Source organism: Triticum aestivum, chromosome 7D (assembly GCF_018294505.1).
Source record: "Triticum aestivum cultivar Chinese Spring chromosome 7D, IWGSC CS RefSeq v2.1, whole genome shotgun sequence".
NCBI lineage: Eukaryota > Viridiplantae > Streptophyta > Magnoliopsida > Poales > Poaceae > Triticum > Triticum aestivum.
This window is the reverse complement of record NC_057814.1, coordinates 11,019,016-11,036,971: the sequence shown is the minus strand read 5'-3', so window position 1 is coordinate 11,036,971 and position 17,956 is coordinate 11,019,016. Positions and strand designations below refer to the sequence as shown.

Genomic DNA, 17,956 nt, shown 5'->3' with positions numbered 1-17,956 from the left:
GATAGCAAAAATATACATGGTATTGTTCCAAGATAGACATATAACATATTATTATTTTTCAGACATATTTTTTTTTCACACATCGGAGGTAGCAAGCAGCTCTCTCCACGACGTTCTCTCGTGTTCTCTTTAGAAAAAGAAGAGGTTGGACCTCTTTTTTTCGATACAACGTCACAGTTATGGAAATACTACGGTTTATAAAACTTCAGTCTTTTTGGACACCAAACACGTCAAAGTATTTAAAACTACGGGTCTCTAGAAAAACTATTGTATTCTCCGAAAACTTCAAAAAATTCTTTGCTGCCAAGCGTAGCCTTAGTACTGCATACTTTCAAGTGTTTGGTTTAAAAAAATATTGTTGTTTAAGTTACTGTGGTATATATCATACTGAAGTTTTGCCGCAGTACTTACAAAAACAGACACGGTCAGTTTTTTTTTAAAGTGAGCCAACAGAAATCATTACGGATAGATTACTTTCTGCACGTCTCGAACCAAGCTAGCCTTATTAAATAATTGGTCGTTCGAGACATGCACATAATATAAATGGGAAAAAGGAAAATAACTTAATGAGAATATCAGTAAGGTTAAAAATATTCTCGAAGAAGAAAGTCAATTTCCCCTAATTAATATATTACGGAAAGAATTTGAGATTGTATACGCATGTGAGAAATCAGTTACGTTTTGATAAGGCAAGTGATCATAAATCACAAATTTGCATTAATTAAATATATTGTGAATCACAAATCACAAATCAGCTGGGTTGATCACAGACCGATTTTGAAGTGTTTGTTTCCTTGATAAATACACAATTTTCAATAGGTTGCCGAATATTAAAGATCCGGTTATTGACCATTTTCATTTTTCATTTTCCCGCCGCCCGCCCAAAAGCAAATTTTCTTAACCATTTTTCATTTTCCTGCCGCCCACTATGCTTATAAAAAAGCCCCGCAGCACCATCTTTGTCTCCATCTTTCTGCAGCACCATTTTTGTCTCCATCTTTCTACAGAGGAAAAGCCATCTCCTCCACGACCATGGTAAACTCATATGGATCGATCACCTCTAAGAGGGTGATGGCATCGCCGCCGGTTCCTATCGTCAGTCAACCCATCATCCCTCCGATGAACAGGCAAGATAGAATAATCACATTGTACGGCCGTTTGCCATCACCGCTCAGCAATTTACCTCATCCGTTCTTTTTATTCTACGCACAGGAACTTGACTTTTCATCGTGTCCAAATGGAGCATATATATCAAAATTGCTGGATCATTCATGCTAGGGTCCTGTGGAAGGCTCAAATCAAGGAGAATGACATGGGAACTTGTACCTTCAATGCATACTACTCGATCAGCTTGTAAGTCATTAATCATCACTACTTGATAGCCCACATTTTTATAGCTCACATTTTTAAAATACATGTTTGATAAACAGTTTTGTTTCCTCATTATTGTTATGATTCATAAGAAATATTAGGGAACAAAGATGGAAGCGATTGCGTACAACAACCAAGCAATTCGCTTCTACAGCATGCTACAGACCGTATGACCTATGATTTCAATCTGATCGGGTTCAACCCCACGGAAATACCCGATGGCCATTTCTGGTATCCATATAAAATATTTGATTAAACTATTGTTTATGGAAGCTTCTCCTGACTGGAAGGGAAGGATGATTCCATATGATTTGATTTGATCTTTGTCGTAAATGAAAGGGAAAGGTGGAAGGTTTGTTGTTTTATATGGAAGGGGATGGAAAATTTGGCTTGGTTCTTGTGATGCATGAATGAAAACCGGCCTCGGTTTTCGGTGGGAGGAAAAAATCGGTGGGGGGAGGGATCGCCTGGTGGGGAGATCGATGGGACGGTGGGAACGAACGAACGACTTACGTACTGAGACACTAGGAGTAGAGATTTACATAGAATTTATCGGGCTTATCAGTTAAAAAATCAACTACCCCCGGGGTCAAAGTTAGCATGGTGTTCATACGCAAGTTATCAAATCTATGGTGCGAATATTACCATGTTATTTACACAAAAAGTCTCCGGCGATGGGTTTCAACAACTTTTTCCCTATGTCAAAATATTAAGCTATGTTGTATTACCATGCTATTTTACACAAAAATAACTAGGATATGTTTTTCAACAACTTGTTTGTCGGGTCAAAAAGTTACCACAATGTTTGTAAGTGAGTTATCCATTATCCACGGTGACTGAGTCGGATCCGGTGGTGGGAAGCTCCGGCAGCGCGGCGGTGGTTTGGGTCGAGCTCGGCTCCATTATCCACGGTGACCGAGTTGGATCTTCCTTGAGCTGCAGCGACAGATGAGACAGACGTATGAGATGGGAAGAGGGAGGGGAGGGACAGGCGGCGGAGGAGCTGCTCATTGGTGGGCACCGGTGACGAAGCGTGTGATTCAGAGAGGGTGCTCCTGGGCTCCTGGGGGCTGTGGCAAGCAATGTGGTGGAACGTCGATGAAGAGTCGCCGCGGGAGAAGAAAAATAATCGGGCGGCAGCGCGTGTGCACGATGTTGATCAAGCGGCTACTGAGTCGTTCGGATCAGATGCAAAGTCCGGGTCCTTCAAAAATTACGAAAAATTGAAATAGAAAAGAGGTGGAAGAAATATATATATTTTTGTGGGTGAGGAAGAAATTAACCGATCGAGCATTTAATCTCAGAATTATCGAGGAAGACATGACACAATTGACGGGCCGGGAATCACCATAATCAAAGGGCGGGATTGCGGCTGTCATGAGGGCGCGAGGGAAGAAATTAACAGGACGTGGCACCATTGATTGGGAATTGCCCTAAATTAAAGGCGGGATTGCGGCTGTCAAGGGTAGACCATGCCAAAGCACTACGGCCAAAGGATTTTATCATTTTAAATATGCAAGACAACAAATTACTGGGGATTCCTATCATCAAATTCTGCCTTGCTGAATCTCCACAGAAACATGCGGGATACCCTCCAATGTTTGGTTGAAACCCAATTGCCCAAACCAAATAAGGCGCCTTTTATTACAGACGAACAAATTAATCGAGCATATGGAATTCTATCCCTTAGGCCCCAATGAAGGTGGGCATTCAGGGTCGCAGATAGGGCAGTGGTCTAGGCACTGACTCCGCCTCGTAAAACACCGGTCACCATTAAGCTGGCAGCAGTAGCACGTACCATGGTACCCATCTGACAAATGACAAAAGAAACGGCGGATGCAAAATTGCAAGGTTACCTTGCTCTCGCCTGCAGACGTCGACTTGACGATGGTAGCGTTGCTACTTGTGTTCGCCGCATGACCATCTTGGTTGACCACCATTTGCTTATTATCGAGACCACCTACATATTATATTTAACATCAGTATGCAGTACCTCAGACGTACTCTATATGTTATGTATGTTCCGAAAAGTTAATTGCAAGAAATTAACACGACATGCTAATGACGGCGATGATGCATAAAGTAGTACTTACACTGTGCACACGCGACAAGGCATCCGATGAAGTATATCATCGTCCCCTGCACTGGGCTGCTCCCTCTCATATTGGCAAATCTCTTGCTGGACAAACTCAGTTCTAGTCGCGTGTAAGGTTCCGGTAAGAAATAGTTGGAGCCCTAGTAGAAAGAAACGGAGAAATAGTTGGAATCCAAATGTGTGAGACGTACAAGGACTGCAAGTTTATAAATAGCGAGAGACTGGGATATATTTTAAATGGGAATGCAAAGATTTGCAGCCGCACGAGATATACGTTCTTTAATCTCGAGATCTTTGCTCATATAATTCAGCGAGACAAGCACTACGTATACATGGAATCTTGGATCCTTAATGATCTCCAGGAGCGCAGTCCCAATGCACTTTATTTTAGGCTACTCCATCCATCCGGATGCATATTGTGTCTAAACTCATCTTCTTTCTTAAAAGGGGAATATATTAATATCGCAAAGATACCAATTACGCTCAGCCTCTGCACCAACGAGATGTCGAAAGACATTCAGGATGCACACAGCCAAGCACAAATTTTTTTAAAAAAAGGAGAAATATAAAACAAAGACCCCGTCGCAGTGATGAAACACTCGCAACAGCAACACACCAAGACAACACTTGGACCGCAATAAACCTTCTCCATAAGCGACGCCTCCAAGAAGGAAACAATGCACAAGCGTTGTCGTCGCCCGATCAACGATCTTGAGTTTTCATCCTGAAGAAATTCCGAGATCCCAATAAATTTTGTTGTTCATCCGAAGCTAGCCGGTATGCACTTTTGACAGAAAATACTCCCGACTTTTCAGGTGCCCAAGCAATGAAATCTTCACCCATCCTTGGTGATGTCCCGATCTTAATAATCTCACATATATCCACTGGTAAGAAAAACTGTTGAAGCATTGTGTGGTCCCATACGCCATTATGATCGAGCAGTTCTGAGACCCACTTGAAACGACACCTTCTTTTTTTTTAGAGGAAAGGCATACGCCCGACTTTATAAATAAAGCCATAAGGCAGGTAGCAACAGCAACACCGAAACGTATCAAACACACCCAAGCCCCAACGCTGGGCAAGACAACTAGGATAAAGTCATGGTACATGGCTCCCACGTCAGTACACGGCACGCAGGCCGGAATAAAAGGAACCAACTAAGCTAAATACTCAGGCCCAAAAGAATCCCTCAAGCATCATGCTGTTGTCTGCATAACTGAGACGCCGTAGTCCGGATTTTGTCGATCAGCATAGATAGCGCCTCTTGGTCGTCGGCCTTAGTCAATGATTTCCACTGCTGCAGGAAAGCACACGATTTAAATAAGCAGTCAGCCGGTTTAGCCGGAAACACGTGCTCGATAGTAAATTTGTTCCTAGTAGTCCACGGAGACCAGCATAAAGCCCCCAAGCCGACCCAAAAGATCCGTCTATAAACACCGGAAAGGTTGGATGCTAGGCTGCGCAACTCGGCAAAGGAGGCAGGGGCTCAAGACACATGAAGCCAGTCCCGCACACAACTCCAAATAAGCTTAGCCAAGTGACAGTGAAAAAAGATATGATCCGAATCTTCCACGTCACCACAAAGAGCACAAAACTAGGAGCCCGGCCCGTTTCTCTTACGAATCTGATCAGCCGAGGGCAGCCGGCCTCGGAAGGCTTGCCACAAGAAAAATTTTATCTTAGGGGGAATGCGGGCCTTCCAAACTATGGCTAAGCTTCTTTTTGTGTGTAATTAGGCCACCAAGTAGGTTCACGCACCAACCAGTGGTCTCTCCAGATTCGAGTATTCTGGCCATTTGCAATCCTCCATACTATGCCTGTTTTTTAACGGTTCCAGTCTATGACAAATACCTTGCCACGTAGGAGACGGGTTTCCTCCAATCTTTCATTTGGGTAGTACTTCGCTTTAAGTAGCCGAGCACATAAGCTATCAGGGAAGGTTAACAAGCGCCAAGCTTGCCTGGCCAGCAAAGCTTGGTTAAACGTGACCTGATGACTCCTGGCCAGCAAAGCTTGGTTAAACTGTGACATCATGACTCTACATATCTACGTACCTTGCCTTGTAAAATGAAAATATAGGACTTCCTCCATTCACTATTATAAGATGTTCTAACATTTTTCTGAGTTAGATGTATATAGACGCATTTAGTGTATTTGTTGGCTTATTTCAGTCTTCATGTATCCCATATTAAAATATACAAAACATCTTATATTAGTAAACAGAGAGAGTATTTTTTTACGGTGGGTTCTGGACTCCTTTCATTAAAGTTTTCAGAGATGTCTGTGATGTTTGTGTTCCTGTAGTTGTAATGATCAGTTGGATGTATCAGATGACGGATCTACATCAACCAATGATGTAAAAACAAAGAAAATCATGACACATGGACAATTATCTAGCATCCTTAAAAGTATAGATAGAAAAAATCAGAGCGTCCGCTTCAAAACTTTCCGTGTATAATAAAAAGTCAATATCATGGAACAAGTAAGTGGCAGCACCTTAGGAAAAAATTGCGTCTGCCGGGGGTCGAACCCGGATCTATTGCTTGGAAGGCAATTATCCTAACCGTTGGACTACAGACGCACTGGTGACAATAATTTAGATGAACTTTTATTTATCAGGGAAGTTGCTGTTTTCACACTACCTAGCATGAGTCCGCTAACATTTTTGGGCTTGCTCTCACAGAATGTACATCGACAAACTTGGCAAAAACTGATAACTAATTGATGCCCTCATCTACTAACAACGCGTTTGGTTCGACCCAGGTAACGCATTCGGTTTGCCGTAACGGGATAAGCTGCTTCCGATTAATTTTCACAATACGTTCTTTGTTTGGTTCATGCGGTCAAATCATGATTTTCTAATCACCTCCGATCGGGCGGTTTTGATTTTATGAATCGCTGTATCGGAAAACGCTGTTATGGAAAACGTCGACGGCGAGACAAACGCTAGCTACTGTTTTGCAAACCGATGAAATCGGAAGCCGCAAGTTTTTCGACGAACCAAACAGTGTCGTAAGATGTTTCCCACTCTTACTTTGAATTCACTCTAGGAACTATGGTAACGTTCATTTTATCTTCTTCTTTTAGTAGAACGTTCATTTTATCTATGGTGGTCAACTACACAGAGGAAAAGAATAGGGGAGGACCCCTCTCTCCACTAGATCTGGCGGCCTCGCCGGCTGGTGAGGTGAGAGGGGGGCACTCCTGTCCTGTGCATTAGTTGTAGGTTCCTTTCTTACTATGTTTGCTTCCGACGTGGCTAGATTTCGGCTGTTACTCGACGGGGTGGAGGCACCGTCGAGCTCCTCTCTTGGTCGTCCTCGGCTTGTTCTTTGTCGTGGCCTTTCTCGTCGACGACTTTGGCTCGATTCGTCCTAGAGATGCCCTGCTAAATAACCTCCCTTCCCACCTAGTGATTTCCCAGCCTTTTTCTGCCCTTTTGATTCTTGGCACCATGGTGGTGCCAAGCCGTCGACGAAGGGTTGTGCCTGGGATCTTACTAGATTGTTGCCCTTTTCCCTTTCCCTTAATCTCCTAGTACTAGTTTATCCCCATCCGATCTATGGAGACACAAAAATCTTTTCGTGCAGATCTTGTGCTTCACTTTTGGTTTCTATGAATCTGACATAACAAGTTTCTTTGGAATCGTTGCATACTCTTTCTTCTTCCATGGATGGGCAACGGTTCTTTTCACTTGAGCTGGAGATTTTATCATACTACATCTACTGCTCCTTAGCTGGAGGCCCACTTTGTGGTCTTTGGACGCACATCCCCGGCAAGCAGGTCTTCAACGTTGCTTCACCTTCTACAGGGAGGTCACAGCCCATCCAAGGGGCTTATTCCTCTCTGGCGCATGTTGTTATACATGATCCTTGGCGTTGATGATCTACTAATCATGTGTCTCAAAGAGCGGGCGACACGGGGGGCGCCCCTGTTCGCACCGCCGCTCCACTCCCTCCCTCGCACCCAGTCTCGCCGCCACCTGAGGAAGCCGCCGGCAAAGGCCGCGCGCGCTCCGGGGATGATGGCGGCGAGGCGCTTCTCCTCCACCGTGCGGCCACCGTTTCGTCAGAGGAGGGACGTCAGGATGCGTCAGATTGGATCGGGCGCCCGGCCTCGAAGGCGGGCGGAGGCAGCGCTCGTCGGCGTCATCCCAGTGTCCCTGCCGGCCAGTCCCGGCCCCCTGTGTGCGGCGGCCCGTCGCTGCTTGCTCGGGCGCTGACTGGCCTGGGGCGGGGGCGGATCTGGGGCTACCTTCCCAAATCCGGCCGGTGTTGGCTGGGCCGCCAGGTGGGGCCAGCCGGGGAGGTGGTGTTGCTGGGTGGTGGAGGCGGGAGTGGTGGAGGCTGGTGGCGGTGGGTGTTGTTCGTGGTGCTTGGTGGACTGCTGCGCCGGTTTTCGATCTCCCCCGCCTTTGGTCAGTGCTATGGCGTTTCGGATCTGGTCTCCGGCAGGTGCACGGTGGCGCGCGTGGGGCGTGTTAGTGCTCCTGATGTTTGGCTACAGCCGGGACCATGGTGGTTCCTGGCCTCGGGCAGCGCTCCTCTGCTCCTCGCCGGCATGGTGCTCGGTTAGGTTCGGCGGCTCGCGCTGCGTCCGGTGGCCCTGCGTTCGGACGGCCATTGGTGGTTCTAGTGCCTAGTGCTGATGTTTGGTCGTATGCGGTCTCCGCGGGGTGCGGTTGGCTGCGACGATTCATGTGCTTCTTCGTCTCGGAGGGGCCCGATGGTGGTGGTGGTCAGCTGCCGTCTTGCTGTAAGTATGTGCTCAAACTCCAGGTGAGAACCTTGCATCGACTATGTCGATGTCGGCGGCAATGGTGTCTGTGGACATCGTTTTCCTCGTAGGAGGTGTCGTTGTGGAGCGCCAGCACCTGCAGTGCTTTGTTTTGTGGTATCCGGGTGAAAACCTAAGATCTGGCTTGTCGGATCGGATGACGGTCTTGTGTCCTTGTCGGCACTACCTCCCTGGAGGCATCATCTTGGAGACCCAAACGGCGGCTTCTGTGCCTGCGTGTGGTTGAGGGGGCAGCGTTTGGTGGTGGTGGTGGTGTGGCCAAGTTGGGAACAGTCGGAGGGTCCAATGGTGGTGGTGGTGGTGGTGGTGCGACTGGCTTGGAGTCGACGGTGGTTGTTTGGTGGTGTTCTCTGGGGTTTGGTGGCGGTGCCTTTGGCGACGCAGGGCGGCCATCTGTTTCCCCCTCGTGAAGGTGTCTCGCTATGCATGCTCAGACTCTCCCGTGGCGGCCGATGTATTGCGGCGAGTGTCGTGCTCGTGGTGATGTCTTGGTTCATCTTTGCTCTTTGATGGCGCTAGATGCCTCCCCAAATTGTTAATCGTTCCGATCTTACGTGGCGGGGCACCCAGTCAAGGTTCGTGCTTTTCGCACTCGTTGGTTGTGGTTGCTCCTGAGTTGTGCCGTGGGGCTCGGTATGCACGCAATGCGGTGCGTTAGGTTCCTCGCAAAGTCTCAGTATTGTGATCCCTCGACAACACCCCATAACTACTTGTGTCTGCCGTGGTGATGGTCCTTTTAGTCTGCTAGCTAGGTCCCACCCTTGTTGGGTGTCTTGTTCTTCCCTTCTCCTTGTAACCTTGTTATACGGTTTTCGGCCCGGTTTTCCTTATAAACGGGTCAACTTATTTTAGGTTTTTATCCGGTTTTTCTTATAAACTGGATCACTCTCCTGGCATATTGGCCACTTTGAGTAATATATTCAGGTGGAGGGACTCCTCTCCCCCGGTGATTCTCAAAAAAAAACTAATCATGTGTCTCAAGAGGCCGCTTGACGAAGTCGTCTTCATCCTCCTTTAGGTTGTTGGTCATCATCTTCATCACCGGTGTCCGGCTAAAGGTTCTGCTTGATGGTGAATGTCGGCGGCAAGGCTTTGAGGTGGAGCAGCGTCGTTCGGCTTTCCCAATGTTTGTTAGACTCGTGGCCCTCCATGTGCCCTCTCCCTGCATGGTTGGGTGGCACGTGTTTGCTGTAATATGCTCCTTGTAGGGGTTGTATTCCGTTCTTTTAATCGATGGCAGGCCTTTATTTCGCAAAAGAAAAATATTTCCTCGGTCTCATAATGTAAGACGTTTTTGTACGAGATAATGTAAGACTTAGTACGACATTTAAGGTGTCTTAGATTCGCTAGTTGTAAGGATCACATCGATTTTTCTTGAAGACCACATGGCTACATTTTATTATCACACTCGTCTTCCATTGATAACGCCGAATGTAAAAACATTGCACATACCAAACTATCTTATGCAGCCATGTTGATAAAAGAGGGTTTATTCATTCATTATTAATCCCATTTCGTTTTATTTACTACTAGGTCAGTCGAGCACGCATGTCTCGCACGTGCCAAAAGCGGCCGATCGACGGTCAGGCGATGCCGCTGGTGAGCCCGAGCGCGACAACGGCGAGGCGGCGGTACTCGGCGACGGGCACACTGCCGCTATCGCCGCCGCCGCCTCCTCCTCGCACCGCTCCGCGGCGCCCAGCACGGCCGCGATCTGCTCCAAGGCGCGCCCGTACACGCACGCGCGGATGTTATCCAGCGTGTCCCGGAGCACGGGGGCGGCGGCGCCGTAGGGCTGCCCTCCGCCTCGCCCAGCCCCTCCATCCACGCCTCCGTGGCCGCCACGTGCTCCACCGCCATCCGCCGCCAACGCGTGCATCAACTAATGACGCGTTTGGTTCAGCCCAGATAACTAATGACACACTGCTTCCGATTAATTTTTCGCAATACTTTCTTGGCGATTTGGTTGGTGTGCCGAGTCCTGATTTTTCCAACCTTACCAACAAGATCGGCTCTCCCAAGATCTCCCATGTACAGTAATGCACAAGATCTTGGTGGCAAGGCTCTCCCAAGGCTTCCAAGTGGAGCAGCGTCGGTCGGCTCTCCCAACGCTGGCTAGACTCGCGGCCCTCTCCCTGCGTGGTTGAGTGGCACGTGTCATCTGGGGCGCTCTTGTAATATGGTCCTTGTTGGGGGTTGTATTCACTTCTTTTAATCAATGGCACAACTTTATTTTCACATCACGTTTAATAAGCTATCTTATATTCGCTATTCGCTAGTTGTTGTATGGTTGCTCTCATACGCGCCTCTCATCCCCTCGTCTCTCCTTCAAGGGAACAGGCGACTAGGGTTCCGGCATCCCATCGATTGACAGCGACACCAATCTTCCCTTTCTCCTGTGTCATTAGGGGCATGGTGGCGCAGTGGATCTCGGTCCTTGCCGGTGGGAGGGCTTCGTTTTTACATGTTTTTTGAGTTTTGTTACGGTTTATGTCCTGCTCACAAAGGCGAGATGACGACGGCTCTCTGAAGATGGAATAAAGTTCTCCCCGCTTAGCCCTAGTTCCGATGATGCGTCTAGCTTCGTCGGAGGGCGTATGGAGGTGTATCTCCAACGGATATCGCAAGATTGGGTCAGTAGTTGTGTTTGGTGGATCAACTCGAATCTGGTCTCCGTTCGTCCAGCTTCATGTGTCTACAAGTTGGATCCTTCTGAACTAAATTTCTCTTCATCAGCGGCGGTTGTTGTTCTGGTGTGCTGGTCCTATGGGCTCTTAGCATGACGACTTCTCAACTGCCTAGTACAACAAGTTTTGCCCGTCTCTGACGAAGGAGGGGCGATGACGACGACGCGCCTTCGGCTTACTTCAGTGCTTGTAATTGTCGCTAGGTGGTCATAGCGGAGAAATTGAACGGCCCATAGCATCCCCTAGTAGACATTAGCCGTATCACTTTTTCCTAAGTACATTTTACATTTTATATCACGATCGTCTTCTTTGATACTCATGGGTTTTATTCACTCTGCTGAAAAAAAGGGTTTATTTGTTTATTATATTCCCATTGCACTTTATTTACGTCAGTCGAGCACGGATGTCTTCCACGTGGCAGAGTTGCCGGCGATCACGCGATGCCGCTGGTGATCCCGAGCGCGACCACGGCGAGGCGGCCGTACTCCTTGTCGTGCCCGGCGACGGGCACGCCGCCGCCGCCCCGTGCCACCTCCTCGCCCTTCCACGCGTCCTCGCACCGCTCGGCGGCGCCCAGCGCGGCCGCGATCTGCTCCACGGCGCGCCCGTACACGCGCGCGCGGATGTTGTCCAGCGCGTCCCGGAGCACGTCGGCGGCCGCGCCGTAGAGCTCCGTGCAGCGCCCCAGCCTGGCGCGCGCGCGGGGGTTGCCCTCCGCCTCGCCCAGCCCCTCCATCCGCGCCTCCGTGGCCGCCGCGTGCTCCACCGCCATCCGCGTCGCCGCCGCCGCCAGCGCGTGCATGTCCGCCGCGTCCCGGCCCTCCGCGTCGGAGGAGAGGGACGCCACGCAGTGCTCGTAGTCCACCGCCGCGTCCCGGTCCGCTGCGCCCCGGCACGCCTCCTCGATCCCCGCCGACGCCGCCATCACCGCCGCCTGCGCCGTGCGCGGCGCCCCGGCCAGGAAGAGGACCGCCACGGCCACGGCGAGCGCTGCCGCCATGGACGTGATGTGGCCGCGTCCTCCTTGCTTCCTCGCCATGCTACCTCGATCGTGCAGGAGCGTGGTTCTGCGCCATGGTTATTTATGAGCTCGTACGTGGAGTGACAGCCCGTCAATGGAGGACGACACAGGTGTCGGCCATGCCCAAGACTGACAGGCTGAACGGCTCAGCTCGCCGGAGATCGACCATTGCTAATCCGGACATGAACGAACGACACATAGTGAATCGCCAAATCAGGGATCCTATTTATAGATTTGATCTGACACCATCATTCAACATCTCATAGTTCATCTCCATCTTCACCAGAGCATCTCATTCTCATGTTAAGATCACTGGCCACAACATCACAACATCTCATTCTCATCCAAATTTCCTACGGTATAGTGTTGATTAGTTTCAGTCCATCAGATTCTCTAGTTCAAAACTTCAGTTCAGAGTCACACGCTCTCTTGCTGCTCTGCCACGTCTCCGTGGCCAGCTGCTGCTACCTCCACCGTCTTCGCCGGAGCGGCGGCGGCGGCGACGACGGCGGCTTCCTCCCTCTTGCCCCACAGCACGAGGTAGAGGCCCAGGATCACCAGCACCGACCCCAGCACGCTGCAAACACCATATCATCATCAGATCAATCGACAATTCGACACTGAATGAGCTCACTGTCTGATGCAGAGCACTCTGACGGAAAACAACAGTGTTCAGAGAGTGGGTGTGGGTTCAGTTTAATGGCGGACGGACCTGCCGAGGTAGAGCGGCTCGTGGAGGACGCAGAGGTCGATGCCGGCGACGAACATCTGCGCCAGCGGGCTGAAGGCGGCGGTGAACACCGGCCCCCGCTTCTCCACGCAGTAGGTCAGCAGCAGGTACCCGACCCCGGACGCCACCACCCCCTGCCAAATCCAAATCCAAACAAATCAATCCCCAAATCAAAATCTTTCATCTTTAACCATCAGGAGTCGACGTATGGACCGGATCTCGCGTGCCCACGTACGCAGTAGACGACGGCGGCGATCTCGACGGTGCCGCGGAGCCGCCAGGCGGCGACGCCGGCGCCCCACTGCGTGGACAGCGCCAGCGCCGCCGCCTGCGCGAAGCTGAGCAGCGACATGAGCGCCGTGGCCGAGTACACGGCCGGGTACAGCCGCGTGAGCCGCCGCTGCAGCAGCAGCCACCCCGCGAACCCCACCACGTTCGCCAGCATCGACGCCGACCCCAGCACCCACCGCACCGCGCTCCGGTGCTGCTCCTCCTCGCCGGCCGCCGCCGCCGACGGAGGCAGGTGGTGGAGGTGGTGGTGGGTGAGGGACGCGCCCTTGTAGAAGGTGAGCATCATGGCCCCCGTGAGGGACAGCAGCGTGCCGGAGATCTTGGCGCTCCCGGACTTGCTCCGAACCTCCAGCGCCTCATACCTAGCACAAATTATGGATGAAATTTAAATTAATTTGTTTGGTGTTCTAGTATTTTTTTTTTACAAATCATGACTCATGAGTGTGCAATGCAACTTAGCTTCTGAAAAAGTGTTTGATTCTGATTCACATGGTTTAGGAAATCATGTGTTAAATTTCTGTTAATAGGTGAAGTTATCACTTATCGATGTGGTCCGTAAAGCCGAAGTCTTTTTCTTTTGCTGTTGGTTCAGTTCAAGATGCTATTATGTGGTAGATTTGATGAAAACAGATTTTTAAAAGTAATAGTGCAGAATCAAACTAGCTATTAGGGTCTTGGTGCATTTCAAGTTGCTATTGTAGTAGTTTAATTAATGGAAATAATGTTAAAAGTGTTCAAACGGAATCAATTCAAACTTATAATAGTGCTACATAGTAGGATATGAAACTTTGCACTTGACCTGCATGTAAGAAAATGACTTTCTGGCACAGAAACAAAGGAGGAACATTTACCCACCCGAAAGCGAGTGATATCAGGAAGGTAACCACCGGGAGCAGATTGCCGAAAGTCGCAGCAAATGTTGCGGTCGTGTACTCCAGCCCGACGAAGAGCGTGTACTGAAGCAGCACCGGGCCGAGGATTCCACTCAGGAACAGGTATCCAAAGATTTCAGCAGTGATCTTTGGTCTTGTCTTCCTGAAAGGAGGAAAGAAAGAAAAAAAGCCAGCGCAAGCTCATGATCAGCGACAGTGAAATACCAACGACGACTACTGGTACTAGTACTAGCAGCTGCTTTTATCACCATGCTGATCTGTTTTTGCCTTTGCTTTTGATAATAGTAATGATGATACCTTTCCTTGAAGTAGGCAATGGGGCCAAGGAATACAGTGGCCAGCATCTGCCTGAAAGTGATGAGGACCAGCCGGTTCATCCCCTGGTTCAGCGCCTGCTTGAGCAGCGCGGTCATGACGGCGATCACGACGTTCGTCGCCACCATCGCCGCCGTCGGCATCCACTGCTCCACGCATCCTGCGCTCCACATTTTCAGTCCGTCTGCCTCGATGATCTGATGAGCAATTTGTTTCTGCTTATGCCATGGTTTTTATAGGGGTGGTGACAGGCGAAGGTCCGGAAAATGGCATCCGAAGCCATGTCTCCGACTCGCGGTTTCGTTTTCGCACACGTGACTGAGAGCTAAAACATGGCCCGGGGGAGAGGAGCACATCGTTTGTTCTCTTAATGTCTGAATAATTGTGGAAAATTTGCCGCATCGAGCAAATTGCGCACCCAGCTGAATCGAATAGCTGCCTCTTTATTGCACAGTGTGAAGGAACAAAGTAAGGCTCTGCCCCTCTTTTTTCCAATTTCTGGCAAGCAAAATATAGCTTGTGATCCTTCCTGCATGGCCTTCTACACTGTAGGGCATTGGATGCTGTTTTAGCACTGAAAATTTTGGCATGAGCCCGTTTTAGGACCTACAAGGACCAATTTAGGGGAATGCCTTCCCATGAGAAAGTTCGAAGATCCAATGCCCACTGTCTCTTCTTTGATGAGCAAACCGTTTCTTTAAGTCCAAATCAAATCGCAAAGCATTGATTCGATATAGCCGCCCCCACAGGACCGTGGGGTGGTCGTACAAAAATCGTGCGGAGAATACTTTCTTTTCTTTTCTTTTATTTCTTTTCATGCTCAGTGTGACAGATGTGACCTTCTAACGTACTGAGATATGGGCAACCTATGCCCACCGCTCTTTATCACCTGAAGAATTTGGGCTACATTTAGGCAGAAATTAGCCCGACGTATCGTCTCGTTGTGCGAGCGAAAACGCATACGACAACTGCATTACTAACAGTACTGTATACCATTCCTCTTGGTTAAACTACGTAGGCGTAGGAAACTAAGGAGGAATATATGCCATAGTTTTTCAACCTAAGAATTGCATAGCTTTGGTCCTCATGATTTGATTTGCTTCTCCTTATCCTCTTCCTCTTTGGCAGGTGGTACTGTCGCCGAGGCATCCCTGCTCTTTCCCCACAGCAGAATATAGAGGCCCATTATCATCAGTATGGATCCCAGTACACTGCAAGGCCAAAACAAAAAATACAAAAGGTGATGCCATTTGGACCAGCCATTGCAGTTCTGCAAGTGCATAAGTGGATAGACTCACTCTAAACTGAAAAGATTAAGCATTATTTATTTCAGTATGAGAAATGAATGAATGAATGATCATGAGATTGTACTGATTTATAATCTGAAGCAAATCAGGTTTACCTTCCTAGGTAGATGTTCTCATGGAGAAAGAAGAAATCAATTATGGCCACCATGATCTGGATGATGGGGATGAAGGCTGAAGTGAACACTGGCCCTCTCTTCTCCACACACCATGTCATCAGTACATATCCCACTCCAGACCCCAAAATTCCCTGCAACATATGAAACAAGTGTTCTTTGGTTCAGTCAACTCTCTGCAGAGTTCTCTTAAATCCTTTTTTCAGTAAACTGCAACAAAAAGATCTTACTGTGTATAGTACTGTAACAATCTCCACTGGCTTTGTGAGGACCCAGACCGATGCCCGCCGCTGTATCGCCGCCGTCAGGCCCCCGCCCTGCAGGGAGCTGATGAGGAACATGTATGCGGTGCTGGAGTAGAGTGCTGGGTACTTCTTGGTGAGCTTGGACTGCAGCAAGAGCCAAAAGGAGAAGCACAGGCAGTTTGCCAGTAATGCTAGAGTGCCCAGGGTCCAGCTCTTCTTGCCAGATTCTGCTGCAGCTGCTGCTTCTGCATGCTGGCCTGAAGGCTCTGCTTGGTGTGTCAAGGCCACACCCTTGTAGAGGGTCAGGAGCATGACGCCGGCGAACGACATGAGTGTCCCGATGATCTTCGCAGCTCCTGCCTTGTTCTTCATGTTCAGTGACTCCACCCTGCATCCATGAGCAGTATTCCCAAAGGGTTTCAGATATTAGCAAGAACAAAGTGCATGAAAAAGGTGCCAGGTAAATTTGAAAATTTGCGCACACACCTGAGCAAGACCGCGATGAGGAAAGTCAGCACAGGAGCCAGGTTGGTGAAAGTTATGGCAAACGTTGCTGTTGTGTACTGCAGCCCGTAGAAGAAGGTATACTGAGAGAGCGCGGCGCTAAAATGGGAGGAAAAGGAAAGTCAATGATGAATCAAACAGAATCATTTCTGGCAGAACATTATATAACCGGGTTGATGTACTAATATGAGGAAGTGATTGCTGTGATGCTATGTTTGCCAACCGTACCCTAACGCTGCGCTGAAGAAGAGGTACACGAGGATCTCCAGTGTGAGCTTAGGCCGTGTGTTCCTGAAAGGAAAAAACAACAGTAGCATCATATTCTAGGATGAGTTCTGAACTCTGCTGGTCATCTTCTGCAATTCAAAATTTATGTAGTACCGTTCTTTGAAAAATGCGATTGGAGAAAGGAAGACTGTGGCCACCAGTTGACGCAGCGTGATGAGCACCAGACGGTCGAGCCCTTCCTCGAGCGCCGCCTTGATCAGGGCCGTTGTCACGGCAGAGATGAGGTCGAAGATCAGCATTGCGATCACCGGTTTCCACTCATCGATGCGCGCCATCCCCCACATTGCGCTGCCGAATGAATCTTTGACACACCTTCACTTGTATTGCCATGATGATGCCCTTGTCATGGACTACTTATAGGCATATTTTACCAGACGGAGATCCCTCTGAAAACTAAAGAGATGTCACGGAGGATACGCAGAAATGACCCTTTTACCCCCCAAAGAAAAGGCGCTAGTGATAACACATAATGTGATTACTTATTGGCATGAAACGGTCCATCTCGACATGTTCTTTTTCCTTCAGTGCCATGAGAAGCTACTGGCACGAATCGCAAAGATATTTTGATTTTGGTGGAAGCATCTCCTCCGTTGCTGAGTTGGCAGTGACAGTGGAAAAGACTCCACTGTTTGCACACTTTGGTGGGTTTGGCAGGCTCTTGTTTGGGCTACAAACTTGACCCTATTCTCATCATGGTAAGGGTGCAGAGCTATTCAGTTGTCCAGAAAAGGCGGTGCTGTCCCGTCCGATCCAATCCAGAGGAAAGCAGGATGGTGAGTTGTTAGTGGGGTGATCACCTAGTATGAAAGCTCCCTGTCTCATCCATCTCCCTTGATAATGGGAATTGGCGAGGCCGAGAGACTAGCAGCTCCCAGTTGCGAAGAGGAACGGCGAAAGCGGGTTGTCGGTATGATGCGGCATTGGCGCACATGACGGAACTACACTTTGCTGCAACTGCACATTACTTCTTGATCAGGAAACGGCCAGCAATGCCAGGCTAGCTCCTAGACGCAGCAATAAGAAAAATCTTCGTCGCCGACAACCGGTAGTAGATCCAGACCAGTGCGGTGACATAAAATTCCCCGAGGTTTTGCTCGCGCACATTGTGCAGCGAGCGCCCGCCCACTCGTCGCTTTCAGCGGTAACGATGTTACCTCCGAGGTATTGGATTCAGACAAGATGCTGGATTATGCCCACCTGGAGAATAGCATTCATGTTCAGGTAACTTACTGGATCACATACCACTAGCAAATTAACATTGTTCAGGAAATAGGATGGTGATTCATGAGAGTGCAAAGC

The 17,956-nt window shown here is 49.1% G+C and overlaps 3 protein-coding genes and 1 non-coding gene across 4 annotated transcripts; all 4 read right to left on the bottom strand.

Moving 5' to 3' along the window:
• Positions 1-5,975: 5,975 nt before the first annotated feature.
• On the bottom strand, positions 5,976-6,047 carry TRNAG-UCC (transfer RNA glycine (anticodon UCC)). Its single transcript has one exon. It is a non-coding gene; the product is annotated as a tRNA-Gly (tRNA).
• A 5,113-nt stretch (positions 6,048-11,160) lies between these two features.
• LOC123167408 (pectinesterase inhibitor 8) lies at positions 11,161-12,317 on the bottom strand. Its single transcript, XM_044585245.1, has one exon. The coding sequence runs from the start codon at positions 11,987-11,989 to the stop codon at positions 11,384-11,386; it is 606 nt and encodes a 201-aa protein (XP_044441180.1). The 5' UTR covers positions 11,990-12,317; the 3' UTR covers positions 11,161-11,383.
• Positions 12,318-12,329: 12 nt separating this feature from the next.
• LOC123167406 (WAT1-related protein At3g30340) lies at positions 12,330-14,399 on the bottom strand. Its single transcript, XM_044585242.1, has 5 exons — positions 14,183-14,399; positions 13,848-14,027; positions 12,937-13,354; positions 12,684-12,835; positions 12,330-12,548 (listed from the first exon to the last, which is right to left on the bottom strand). Exons 1-5 carry the CDS (start codon positions 14,371-14,373, stop codon positions 12,389-12,391), a joined length of 1,101 nt encoding a protein of 366 aa, XP_044441177.1. The 5' UTR covers positions 14,374-14,399; the 3' UTR covers positions 12,330-12,388.
• A 577-nt stretch (positions 14,400-14,976) lies between these two features.
• Positions 14,977-16,996, bottom strand: LOC123167407 (WAT1-related protein At3g30340). The gene is made up of 6 exons (XM_044585243.1): positions 16,751-16,996; positions 16,598-16,660; positions 16,352-16,468; positions 15,851-16,253; positions 15,603-15,754; positions 14,977-15,411 (listed from the first exon to the last, which is right to left on the bottom strand). Exons 1-6 carry the CDS (start codon positions 16,939-16,941, stop codon positions 15,285-15,287), a joined length of 1,053 nt encoding a protein of 350 aa, XP_044441178.1. The 5' UTR covers positions 16,942-16,996; the 3' UTR covers positions 14,977-15,284.
• Between the last annotated feature and the right edge of the window lie 960 nt (positions 16,997-17,956).